Source organism: Struthio camelus, chromosome 6 (genome assembly GCF_040807025.1).
Source record: "Struthio camelus isolate bStrCam1 chromosome 6, bStrCam1.hap1, whole genome shotgun sequence".
Taxonomy (NCBI): Eukaryota; Metazoa; Chordata; class Aves; order Struthioniformes; family Struthionidae; genus Struthio; species Struthio camelus.
In genome coordinates, this window is record NC_090947.1 from 556,945 (window position 1) to 569,285 (window position 12,341).

The window sequence follows — 12,341 nt, forward strand, 5'->3', positions numbered from 1 at the left end:
TGTAGTAATAGTTCTGTAAACCCCCGACTTTTTCCTTTATTCACGACAGTGCTTCTCATCATCACAATCTTCAAAAAGTCTTTTACAGTCAGTTTTTTCTGTATGAAGACACTCAAGAAAAATTAAAATGCAGATTTAAAACTAGTTAGTGAAGATGTGAGGGAAAAAAAATGCCCTTCTTACCCTTTGCAAGACTTTCTTCTTAGCCTTAGTGGGCACAAAAATGCAACAAATCTTGTTAAGGAAGTGGGGAGGGTGAGAGGAAACCAATCAGAAAACAGGAAATCTCTTCCTCTGGAGGGCCCTGAAGTTCCAACAATGAGCTAAGCCCTCCTACCTCTTTGACTTGGAAAAAGTCCTGGGGTCATTTTTCACCCACCCCAACAGTAAAGACCTCACTCCTCATTTTCCTCATACTGGGTTAGAAAACTCAACTTAATTTTCAGCTTTAGTTTCCTAACCCAGCTCATAAGATGGCCGCACAAGCGTTAGCACAAAGGAGGCTGAAGAAACACACGCCAAGAGCAAGAAAGGAAAAGGGGATTTCCACCCATTTCAACAGCTTCTCCTACTTAAGGAGGCTTGAGAAGGTATCATCACATCTCACCTTCTATGCCACGTTCTCTTTTTGACTCACCTTATGAGCTTCTTCTGCTTCAACAGCCATGGCTTTAAGTTTCTCCATATGAACAGTAGCTAGCTCAATTTTCAAATTATTCTGTGAAAGCTGAAGTTCTTCAGCATGCTTTGATTTCAACATCTCTATTTCCTGAACCAAGCGTGCTTGATCTGTTTTATCCTTTTCACGGAATTGTTCTGTGTGATGCATCTGTAGGTCCACAAGAGCCTGCTTGTGTTCTTCTCTTATAGTCTGAATTTCAGATAGGTAGGAAGACTCCAAGGAATCCAGATTTGATAAGTGTTTAGCCTCCAGCTCATCAATTTGTGCTTGATGCTTTGTCTGGAGTTCAGCAACAAAAGCTTCAAGCTGAGCCTGCTGTTTACTTTCTAGTGAAGATTTCAGTGTTTCAAGTTCAGCTTGGTGCTTTGTCTGAAACTCAGCTGTAAGGGACAAAATTTGCTGCTTATGCTTCTCCTGTAACTGCTGACTTTGGAGTTCGAGCTCATCAGCATGTTTCTTCTTCAGCTCCTGGAGAAGAATCTCTTGCTCACTTGTGAATTTCTGAGTCATAGCCTTGTGTTCCTCTATAAATCTAAATTATTTCCAAGAAAGTTCAGAGAATGTTGTCAAAACAGGCACTGGTAAATAAATAAACAATGAAATATCAAGAAGCAGGCCTTACTTAGCCTCCATAAATTTTACTTCTAGGTTTCACATACAGCACTAATCCAAAGCAAATTGCAAAGATTATTTCATAGCCACATAATTAAGGGCTTATGCGACGGGAATTGTTGATTTCTGGTTACTATTACTAAGTAGACATGCACTCCTATTGAATTGCTCACTAATACAGAGCAGCTCTCATTCTAGCTCAAAGCACATTGATAGGGTGGATGGAAAAAGCATCTCTGACAACATGTCCAAAACCAAAAGATGAATTTCAGGTGCCATTTCAAAGACAGTTTGACCAAATATTGCTATGTGAGAGCAAGTAGGACATAATAAATATCGTATGTAACAAAGTATACAAGCCATCTATATTTTGAACATGTTATCTGCAAGCAAACAAGCTGTCAGAAGCAAAAATCTCTAAACACAAGCAGTTTAGACCAAGACATAAAACCATGGTGGAAGCATATGCGGGATCCTCCGGCCCTCCAAACTCTCTCAGCTATATGAGGTCTGTTTAAGGCTTGATGCAGAAGATTCAGTATATAAAATAATGCAATTTGCTGTAATCATAACCTACAGTATTTTTGGACAGGGATGTCAATAATTAAGAAGTGATTGGTTATTTAAGGGCTAAGTTCCTGCTTTCAACATTTTCTTGCTGTAATTATCTCCCCAATATCTTCTATGAGTATATGTTTGGGGAGGGAAGAAGGAGTAAGTTTAAAATGATGTATGCAAATACAAACACGCTGGTTTGAAGATTTGCTTTAATATGCTAACATCAATGAAGGGAAGGGGAGGGACACAGAACTGAGCAGTTACAACTTGCATCTCTAACCAGAATTTCATTTGCTATGGAATACTGAATATGACCCATCAACCTCATCATTCAGTGGACAACAAAAGCTTCACTCACCAGAGGAAGAAAAAAAAAAAAAAAGTGCTCAAATTCATTTAAGCTGTTTGAAAACACTTCCTTTCCACAAACACTAGCACAGGATCTTCAGCTGCGTTGTCGTCTTCTTCACATGTAACAGGTAGAACCAGACTAGGTTTCGTTTGATTTGCTAGACTAAATTCAATGCATTTATATGAAGTAAAATCTTTACAGGAACTCTTACTGGACAGTATTACTGTTCCTCGGCAGAATAAGAGCTTTACATTCAGAAGTTAGCTGGTGCCATCAAGTGACAAACCTATATGACTGCCACTTCTTAACCTTAAAATAAAAAAGCAGCAGTAACAGTAACTGAACTAAAGATTAGCTCTGATCGTTCCCAGTAAGTGAAAAACCCCAAATACACAAGACTTACTTGTTTTGTGCTTCCATAAGTTTAAACGCACATTCTTCTTGCAAACAAAGTGTGGCTTTTTCCATTTCTTTTGCCATGAGTGCTTTGGCTTCTTGCAGTTCACTGTCGTATTGCTCCTGAGACTTCTGTGTAGCCTGTGCACTTGCAAGGCTGTCCTCTAGTTGTTGCAAGTTGTTTTGCTGCTCTTTTACCAATTTCTCTAATTCTACAATTCTGGCAGCCTGCTGATCTTGAAGCTGATTCATTTCAGTTTCACGAAGTTCAAACTCCTTTTGCAAATTTTGCTTCTCACATTCCGATTTGTTTTCTAGCTCTATACGCAACAGTGATAGCTTTTCTTCTGTTTGGATTCTCTGGTCCTCATTTTCACACTTCCATTTTTCCTCTTTTTCTTTATACATCTTCTCTATTTTCTGGACTTCTTCTCTGGCGCCCTTTAGCTCAGTCTCGTGATCCTCAGTAAGTTTGTATTTTACCTGTGAACGTAGTTATCAAAAACGTATAAGTATTAGAACCAAACTGAAGTGTCTGAAGTGTCTTAGTCTGAAGACTTATGGTCTTGGAGAAATTCAGTTCTTGCAGCTAAGTCACCCTTCCAAACAAAATAAGGGTGACATATTAGTTTGCAGGTACTTAAATTCAATCTACTATTAAGAAGCAATCGGGGGTGAGGGAGAGGAAGGGAAGAAACAATTGAGACAGAATTCTAGAATTAAGATTGTACCTATGTTGTTTTCTCTTGGGGCCACCTTTTTTCATCCCAGCAGTTCAATTTATAAAGCTATGATGACGTTACGTACTTTAAAAGAGATCTTTAATCCTGCCCTCTATAAACTCTCCTCTCTTTATACATACCAGTGATATTTTATATGCGGCATGCAAGTCCGTGACATGTGTAGTTCTTAAAATGTCACCAAAAAAAGAATGTGGTGTAAAAACAGAAGCTAACGCACCAAATGATTGTTCAATGACACAAAAATCCAAAAAGAGATCCTAAAAATACACTAGAAGTAAACAGGAAGACTAAGACGACAACAGGATCGAATCTTAAAAGGAAAGAGCTAATAAGAGATGGCATAAGGGCTTTAGTATGAAGTATATTCTAATCTTCCAAGTGAAAACTGAATGAAAACATTGAATGAGTATTCAAGCATTCATTTACACAACAAGCTAAATGGAGAGAGAGAGAGAGAGAGAGAGAGAGAGAGAGAGAGAGAGAGAGAGAGAGAGAGAGAGAGAGAGAGAGAGAGAGAAAAGGTTTTGATTAGGCCTATGTATCACATAACTCACAAAGCTACTTTTGTTTGGGCACCAGGAACCAAGTGGCAATTGATAAAATCAGTCCACTTGGCTCTGCGAGACAGAGACCAGAGGCCAAAACAAAACACAGGTATTTCCAGACAGTGAATCAGTATGCCAGATAGCATGTAGAGAATGTGCTATTTGAACAGGGTCCATCTTTTGCCCAGGCAGCAGAGCCACAAAGACGATATTGCAGATGACAGGGGGAAGCTAACAACACCAAAAGCTTCACTCCTGGAAGCTTTGGATGATTCCTCATGCTATCTTCAGTCTGCAACTGTTTCCTATGACTTTCTCCACTGTTTTTTTCCAATTTGGAAAAAGATACACATACCTACATCTCTTCAAGAAGGGAGGAAAAGAGGATTTGGGAAATCAGAGCATTCATCTAATTCTGATAAGCGTTTAAATATTGGAACAGATTAAAGAATATATTAACATCCACTCTTAAGTCTATGCTCAGGTAAGACAGCTGATTTAACAGATAAGAGGGAAGGCACAAGATGTGATTATCTCAACTTTATACCTTCACTGTCAAAGACGTAAAGTCCACACCAAAGCAAACCAAAATGAGAAGTTTGCTGTCTGACCATCTCTTTTTCCCCAAACAACTGGGCTGAAAAATTATTTCTGGTTACTCACTTCAAAAGACACTCCAATCAAGAAACCAGATATTTCGTAGAGGGGATCTGCTCAGCAGAGGGGCTACTTCCTTCTGCTGCAATACTTACCTGTTCAGTTCTCCATTACTGTATGACACTTCACAGCATGCAAGTGCAATGCCTTACTTCTGCACTTGCGCACAACGCTGTGCTGCTTCACAGATTGTAGCAGAGGGAGGTTCAGGATGAGAATCTTTTGTACTTGCCTGCATTGCAAACGTTGTGCTTGTGCTGAACCTCATGTGATTGAAAAGGTGGATTGGATCAACACTTGAAGCACCTGCCTTCTCACACTGTACTTGTGAAGAAAAATTAATCTGTGGGAAACTAAGCATTTAACACTAAAGTGCTCTGAACTTCAAGAGTCTTATTCCAGCAAGTATTCCACGCAGCTGAAACTACTATTACTAACTCGAAACATTTAAAAATAAGTGCCACTTCTATTTCACTTGGCCTTCCCAACAGACTTGAGTTTGCCCAATTCTATACAAAATAGCACTTTAACACTAATTACCTTTTCCATTTCCTCTTTCAGATGCTTTTCATTCTGCACAGAAATATCTTTTTGTTTAGCAATCTCTTCCTTTAAGTGCTTTATTTCTTCCAAAAGTTCTGCAATATACTGTTTCTCAGACTGAAGGAGAGAGACCTTAGCCTTGTGCTCTTTCTCTAGTACACACACTCGCTCAGACACCTCCATTTCAACTTGACGTGCTGCATCTTGAGCACTCTGTAGACGCAGTTTGGTGATTTCTGAATAAACAGCAGAACAACATTCCGGAATTTATTTTCTTTTAACAGGCCTTATTAACTTGCAGGAATAAAACAAAGCTGAATGTTGCTAGGTGCACAATTCATCAGTAGCCCCACTAACTACAGAGTAACAAGAATCATCATACAGAATAACAAGAAACATTTATCAAAGTGACTTTTACTCCGCTCTACTTAACTACCAACCTTGGAATTTATCAGTATGAACACACACAAAATAACGCAGAAGGATCACAACCTACAGCAGGACTTCCCTCTTAAATCAGCAGCAGTCACAGGAGTTAAACTTTCAGTAATCTGCCGTTACATCATCCACAAAGAAAGTTATCTCCTCTTTTCCACATACTCTTTAGATAAAGAATTCCCCTAGAAAAGCAGATGGGGCAACTCTCCACCTAAACATTGTAATTTGGGCAGGTTTGATACATTTTCTAACAGAGGGGGGAAAAAAAAGGGACATAAATATAACCACAATTTAAAAAGGGTTTACTGATCTTTTAACCAACATATAGCAGCACAGAGTTAACCATGTGTGTCACACGGCTAACGGTACGGTATGGACATCAAGTTCAGAAGCTTGTATAGTTTACTATGACTAACTCTTTTTTTGCAACTACTCCTAAGTTTAGTAAGCTTTACTACAGAATAACCAACCTCAGGTCACCACATCCTTGAAAGTGCAACTCAACGGGCCCAGAAGAGTCAAAAAGTAAAATGCCCAAACCCAAGTACTAACCAGCTTTAAGTGTTCCCTGTAGTTTAAAGTAAAATAATAACAAATTTTCAAATTTCTTCAAACAAGCCTTTAGATAAGGAAAAAAAAGCCTCACAAGCATCTTACTATTTTACTTCCTAATCTGCCAGCTGATCTTACCTTTGATATGCTCTTCTGAGAGTCTGGCACGGAGCTGCTCAAGTTCTAGACAATGCTTTTTTTTCATTTCCTCAATTTCCGTTATATATTTGTCTGACAGATCCATCTTCATTTTCATTAGGTCCTCCTTATATTGAAGTGCAAGGGAAGACCTCAAGGAATCTAATTCATGTCTGTGCTGTTCTTTAAGTTGTACTCGCAAACAGGCAAGTTCTTCCTACATAACAAATGGATTAGAAATACAGCTTTAGTTTTGAAATAGCCATGTCAGAAATGGTCCAATAGGAACACTATATGAACCACACTGCAAAGCACCTGCTTGACCTGTGTGCATCTGTTCTCCCAAAACCCAGCAGTTTCTGCTCTGTTCCTGCCACTCCACCCTCTGCTGTGGCAGATCCCCCCATAAGTACAGATATCCTGGAGCCATGACACAAGGCAGATCAGAGCTTCAGGAGCTGTTTGAAAGTGTAACAGAGAGGAAAGTCTCACAAGCACCTGGATAGAGAAGCTATCCACTCTCAACACTGAAGAGCCCTCCCCTCTATATATGCATCATCACAGAACGTAGAAGTCATGACCATGAACACAGTTCCATACTCAGCTAGGAAAATAGTAGCAAGTTTCTTATGTAGTATATCGCAAATAAATTTACTTAAATTTAACTGATGTAGTCTGTGTATGTCTGGTCTGCTTATCATCCCCTCACTAAGATAAATACATTTATAAAAACCTAAAACCAAAAAGGAAAATTCCCTTTTGGAACTGTTGGTCAAAGTCAAATGAATTGAACAAAGAAATAGCGATCTTAAATTGTAAGAAAGTACATGAAAATAGATGGCTAAATAGAGGAAGGACTAAATCAGTGTCTCCACTAGAAGAGAAGTGACAGCAACAAAGGATAAAATTATTACAAAGTTCACAGAGAAAAGAGAAACATCATGAATTCTGCACCCTGTGGGGAAGACTTTTGATCAGAACTCACACTTTATTATTAGGCACAGGATAATCCAAACACAGGACACAAAACTGCAGAACATCATATTTCGTCTGTTCCGAGAACTATTTAAAGCTGGTAACTTACAATAGGCTCGACAGAAAATAATGAAGCCTTAATACATGTCTCAAATATGACTTTAACTGTTCACTAAGATCTGGGAAGCAGACATCAGTTTTCATACGGGCAATGTAATGAACGTCAGAACTTTAATGTAGCAAAAATCCTACCTTATGTTGCTCCAACTGATGATTTAGCTGGTCAAGTATAACTCTCCTCTCTTTTTCAGTCGTCTCTTCAAAAACTGTGACAGAGGAACTGAGAAGACAGAATGGTTTTAGAAACTTAAGATTGTACCACATGTCACAAGTTAATTTAAATGAGCTTGCCAACTTACAATATGGTACTGAAAGTAGGTACAGAGCAACCATAATAGCTACACAAGAAAGTATCCTCCACACTCATGACTTTTGTCGCTGGATTTCCAGCTTCAAATCACCTAATCTCCAATCCCAACGTATTTAGACACTAGCATCACCTTTTACACAAAAAAAATTGGAAGCATTTTATGATAACCTGAGATAAAAGGAAAAAGAATAGATCACCTGATATCCACTGCTTGATCCTGGCTCACGTCCGACTCCAACAATGAATATTCCTTCAGTTCTTGCAGTCTCTGATGCAGCAAAGTCAACTCCTCTCTGTAGTTTTCTTCAGCAACTCTTAATTTCTTTTCAAAATAAAGTCTCAATTGTTCTAACTCAGTTTCATGCTCACTTTTTCTTTGCTGACGCTGCTGTTCAAACTCTTGCTTTAAATGTTCTATTTCCTCCACATGGGATGCGCGAGCCAGGAGCTGCTCTTTTAACTCTGAGATGGAGGCAAAAAGAACACAACACTTCATTGCATCCTTAGAAGTACACAGCTTTAAGCTAACTCATTCTGTGAGGATGAGCCATGTTTTTTATTGTCAGGACGACAGCCAGATACTATCCCACACACTACATAAGACGAACTTTTGAAAGACAAAACTTTCCTTCCTCAGAAGAGAGTACCAGTGCGTTCCCCACTTACACGGCATTCAGAGAAACCATCATCATGAAAAGAATCAAAACCACCAGCAGATCATTCGCATTGCCCTTGTGCCCCAATTCGGAGAAAGTGACATGCGGAGTCCTGCAATGTTTTTTGATCCCCACACCTGCTTGTTGTCACAGCCAGAAGGAATAACTTACTCAAGCACATCTATTACAATTTTGTCTTTTCTCCAGGGGCGTGAGGGGAAACCTTTAGCACCAACTATCTAGAAAAACAATTGCAAGAAAGAAACTTAAAATTAATCTTAGACTAACTAACAAAAAAAAAAACACCTGATCTACTTTGACGATGGGTTAGCTATCCATTCAAGTGCTTTTTTTCCTCCATGTTCTTTATTAGAGTATTGCATGAGGGGAAAAAAAAAGGTAGAACTAAGGGCAAAAAAATCATGGTGAGGAGGGAAGTTTCCCGGATGGCTTAAGATTAGCTGAACCCACACCAAGGCCAACTGAAGATGGACCTGATTTTAAAGAAGAAAAAACTTAGAAAACAAAAGCAGCTTATGTTATTCAAGAAAAGAAACTCCAGAAAGACTTAAAGAAATGATGGAAGGCACTTCTTGAAATTCACATGCTTGAACAGTAATCTAAATGATAGACAAAGATTATTATGCTCTTAAAAAAAAAAACAAAACCATCATTTAAAGATTAAACCAGTGTTATCAGTATGCACTAAGAAAAGATAGAGAGAAACAGTCCTGAGCCTGTGGTTTGACTAGGAACTCCCAAGTGTCGTTTGGTAGCAACTCTCAAGCTCACATCCCCAGTACAGTCAAGCTGCTTAATACAGACAGGATATCATCTCCAAACCAAAAAGGCTGCATACACCTTCAGACCACTAACAAGTTTCCTTCACAGCTACACTTCGACTTCGCCTGAGGGCCTTTCAGTGCTGACGCAAAGGAGATGCTGCAGAGGACCAGCGCGTTCCCAACAAGGAAATGCCAAACAGCAGCCTCCCCTCCAGGCACACAGCAAGTCTGAGCCACTCCAGGTCAAATCACAGTTGACGCCAAACAGCCAGGAAACAGCCAGGGTGGACCTGGCTGAGTGTCGCAGTGTTTTCACATAGAAAACCGAAAGGAATGCACGCTTGTGGTGAAAAATTCTCAGAGCCAACATCCAAACAGAAAGAATAAGTGAAATTAGTATGTAGTTCAAGCCTGCTTTCAAAGGGAGCAGTTGCCAGGTTGCCCCAAGCAGTTGCCCCAAGAAGGGACTAGTAAAAACAGCAGTGACGTAGGCAAGGGAAGTCCAATATTGCACAGATAGATTTTGGCTAACCCAGCAAAGTCTGCTGGCACAGAATTAACCCCGGAAAACGTTTACCAGTTTTGAACTGGCCATCATTTTTACATTAGAGCAGTGATTTAATTATCTGGTGGCTGTGTTTTTGATCCACCACAATGAGTCCACAGACTAGTCCAAGTGCATTGTCAAAGCATCACTCAAGCAAAGAAAAAGCAGAGTAAAACAAAACGCCTTTAAGATCTCCTCACACAGCAAAGATGCATCCTCACCTGAAACAGAGGCTCGCGTTCTGGTCTCACCATCTCAAACCAGATGAAGGAGAAACAGAAAGGGTCCAAAGAATGGTAAACGTGAGTGATTAGAGACATGAAAAGACATTTGAAACGTTAATAAAGACGAGGACTACAGAGAGGGAATATAGGAGTTCCAGCAAATACTAAAAAGCACTATCAGTACTATAATTCTCTAACATAATAATGGGGATTCAAAAAGGTCAACAAGTTAAAGTCTGACTAAAACCAAAAAAATTAGAATAGTAATCTTTCAACTTACAACCATAAAGTACCAATGGGGGCGGGGAGGAAACAGTTACATTTCAAAAGCTAAGTACAGTTAAATTTGTTAGAAAATTTGAAATGGTATTTAAAACAAAAGGCAGTGTAATATCCTTAAACTACCCCAGTAAAGCAAAGAATGCCATCTAATGTTACAATCTCAATAGAAGATGAACATACACAGCCAAGGCTAAGAACATGGTCTCTAGCTTTTTCCCCCCCAATACTGGTTCCTCTGTTTATCATGGCACTGTTTGCACACATACAACTGAGGCATGTTCTATTTCATTTTGGCCAACAAAACCTGTCAGCTCTGATTAATATACTCTAAAAATTACCTGTTGTGTGTAGGTTTAATTAAAATACTTTACAGGTGTAACAGAAATCCTAACAATATAATATCAGATTGAAATCTTCCAGTCGTTATTTTCTTTCAAGCTTTAGAACTTTTTTTTTTTTTTTAAATTTGGTCTTATGCATATCTGCATTAAAAATTATGAAAAAAAAAGGATTGCACCTATTTAAATGCCATGCACAACATTTCCCTTTTCTTTTTTGCTTTTAGATTTGAGAGGTTTATTTATTCTTTCAAACCAAAGTATATTTTTCCAAAAGTGTTAATTATATATAGTCCTTACAGGAGAACAAAAAATCATTCATTCCAATTTCAGAATTATCACCTGAATGTTTTTATTTTATTTTAAAAAAAAAAAAAAAAGCTTCAGCCAGGGTATTTCTACATTTAAGGATTAAAGTCTTTCAGAAGATCATGAACTTCTAATTTCAATGTCAGTGACAAAAGTTTTTTATTTAACTTGCTTCAGAACTGGAAGAATGAAAAAAACCCACAAAAACAAATTTCTACCTCAAGACCAAATCTAATCACATTGTTTTGAAATACTTCCGCTTTTATTTGGAGATAAATAAGAGATCAGGCTAATATAAAGGTTTTTTTTTTTTTTTTTTTTTTTAAATCTTGTATTAACAAGAAACCACTCGAAGTCATAAACTAAGTGGTGATCCTCGCTACCTAAAAATAACCATTTTCTCAGTTGATTTTATAAACCCTTCCATACTGAATATAAACCAGTGTTATTCTCTTCTAAATGTTTTTCTGTTGAACAGCATTTTCCCCACTTAAACTACAATTCATTACGACTTGAAATCAAATTTGAAGTTAAATGTGGCTGTTTTTCACTAAATTTCTGTGAAGTGTGCAGGAGTGGAGCTTCAAGGCACCAATACAATTAATAGAGAACAGCAATGATTGCAACAACAGCGGTGATAACAACATGATACTCCTGTTCCCTAGTCAAAGACAATAAAAACGGAAAGAAAAATTTCATATTTTAGGACATTAGAAAAAAGAACAAAAACAAGAGTGAACGCTTCCGCACAGGCATACCATGCTTTTTGACTTCGGAAAAACTCCTAGTCATCTGACACTGACCCATCTCTTACTTCAGAAAGAGATCATGTGCCCACTCTACTAGAGTATGACCTACTGTACACATCTGTGACTTAGCTGTGTTTCTGGTATATGACTAAGAGTCTCCCATATCAAAAATGAGTACTTCTACATGAACTAGAGGCAAAAAAATAAAACGTATCAGTTTCAACCATACCACTTAACTCCTGACGACTTGCTCGGGTACTATTGAGCTGAGACCAGAGTTGCTTGATTTCTTCTTGTGACTGAGTCTTTAGTTCTTCATGCGTGACCTGAAGTTTCTCCAGCTATGGAAGATGTATTAAAATGTTTTAAACTATTTTGTTCTAGTGGCTTGTTTTATATGCAACATAAACAATCCTGTCAGAAATAGGTGGAAACACTCACTAACAACCACACTCTCAGCTCCTAACCTGAATTAGCAAAGATACTGCGTAGCCCTTAACTACTGTTAGGCATACTCCTCTGATAGAGCAACAGGTCTGCTCTTGGCTGTCACTACTGGCAAGAATAAAGTATTAGCTAGATAAAACCAATAGCACCAGTGTATAAACACAGAGGAATGACATAAAATTGGCAAAAAGATGGCCGTGTTCAGAAGATTTTGAACCATTATGGAAAAATCCCAGAGTGTTAATCTACTTTATTAGATATGTTTTACTTCATCAATAAAAATCATAAAATAAATAAATACATACAAACAAGTTGCCCAAATGTTATATATACCGCATAGGTTTTGAGAGGTGGATAGTAATTAACTCTTCAAAACAAAGTAA

General features: G+C 38.2%; 1 protein-coding gene across 11 annotated transcripts in view; it reads right to left on the bottom strand.

Annotated features, from left to right (window-relative positions):
* Nucleotides 1-12,341, bottom strand: part of PCNT (pericentrin) — a 99,377-nt gene that overhangs the window by 64,083 nt on the left and 22,953 nt on the right. For 8 of the 11 annotated variants that reach the window (XM_068947672.1, XM_068947673.1, XM_068947670.1 and 5 more), the window contains 8 exons: nt 11,741-11,852; nt 9,831-9,863; nt 7,819-8,083; nt 7,444-7,531; nt 6,217-6,433; nt 5,086-5,324; nt 2,608-3,083; nt 638-1,214 (listed from right to left, as the gene is read on the bottom strand). In XM_068947672.1, coding sequence (XP_068803773.1) covers nt 638-1,214; nt 2,608-3,083; nt 5,086-5,324; nt 6,217-6,433; nt 7,444-7,531; nt 7,819-8,083; nt 9,831-9,863; nt 11,741-11,852 — 2,007 coding nt within the window. The remainder of the gene's footprint in view (nt 1-637; nt 1,215-2,607; nt 3,084-5,085; nt 5,325-6,216; nt 6,434-7,443; nt 7,532-7,818; nt 8,084-9,830; nt 9,864-11,740; nt 11,853-12,341) is intronic. The other 3 variants (XM_068947675.1, XM_068947674.1, XM_068947679.1) reach the window with 1 other exon arrangement.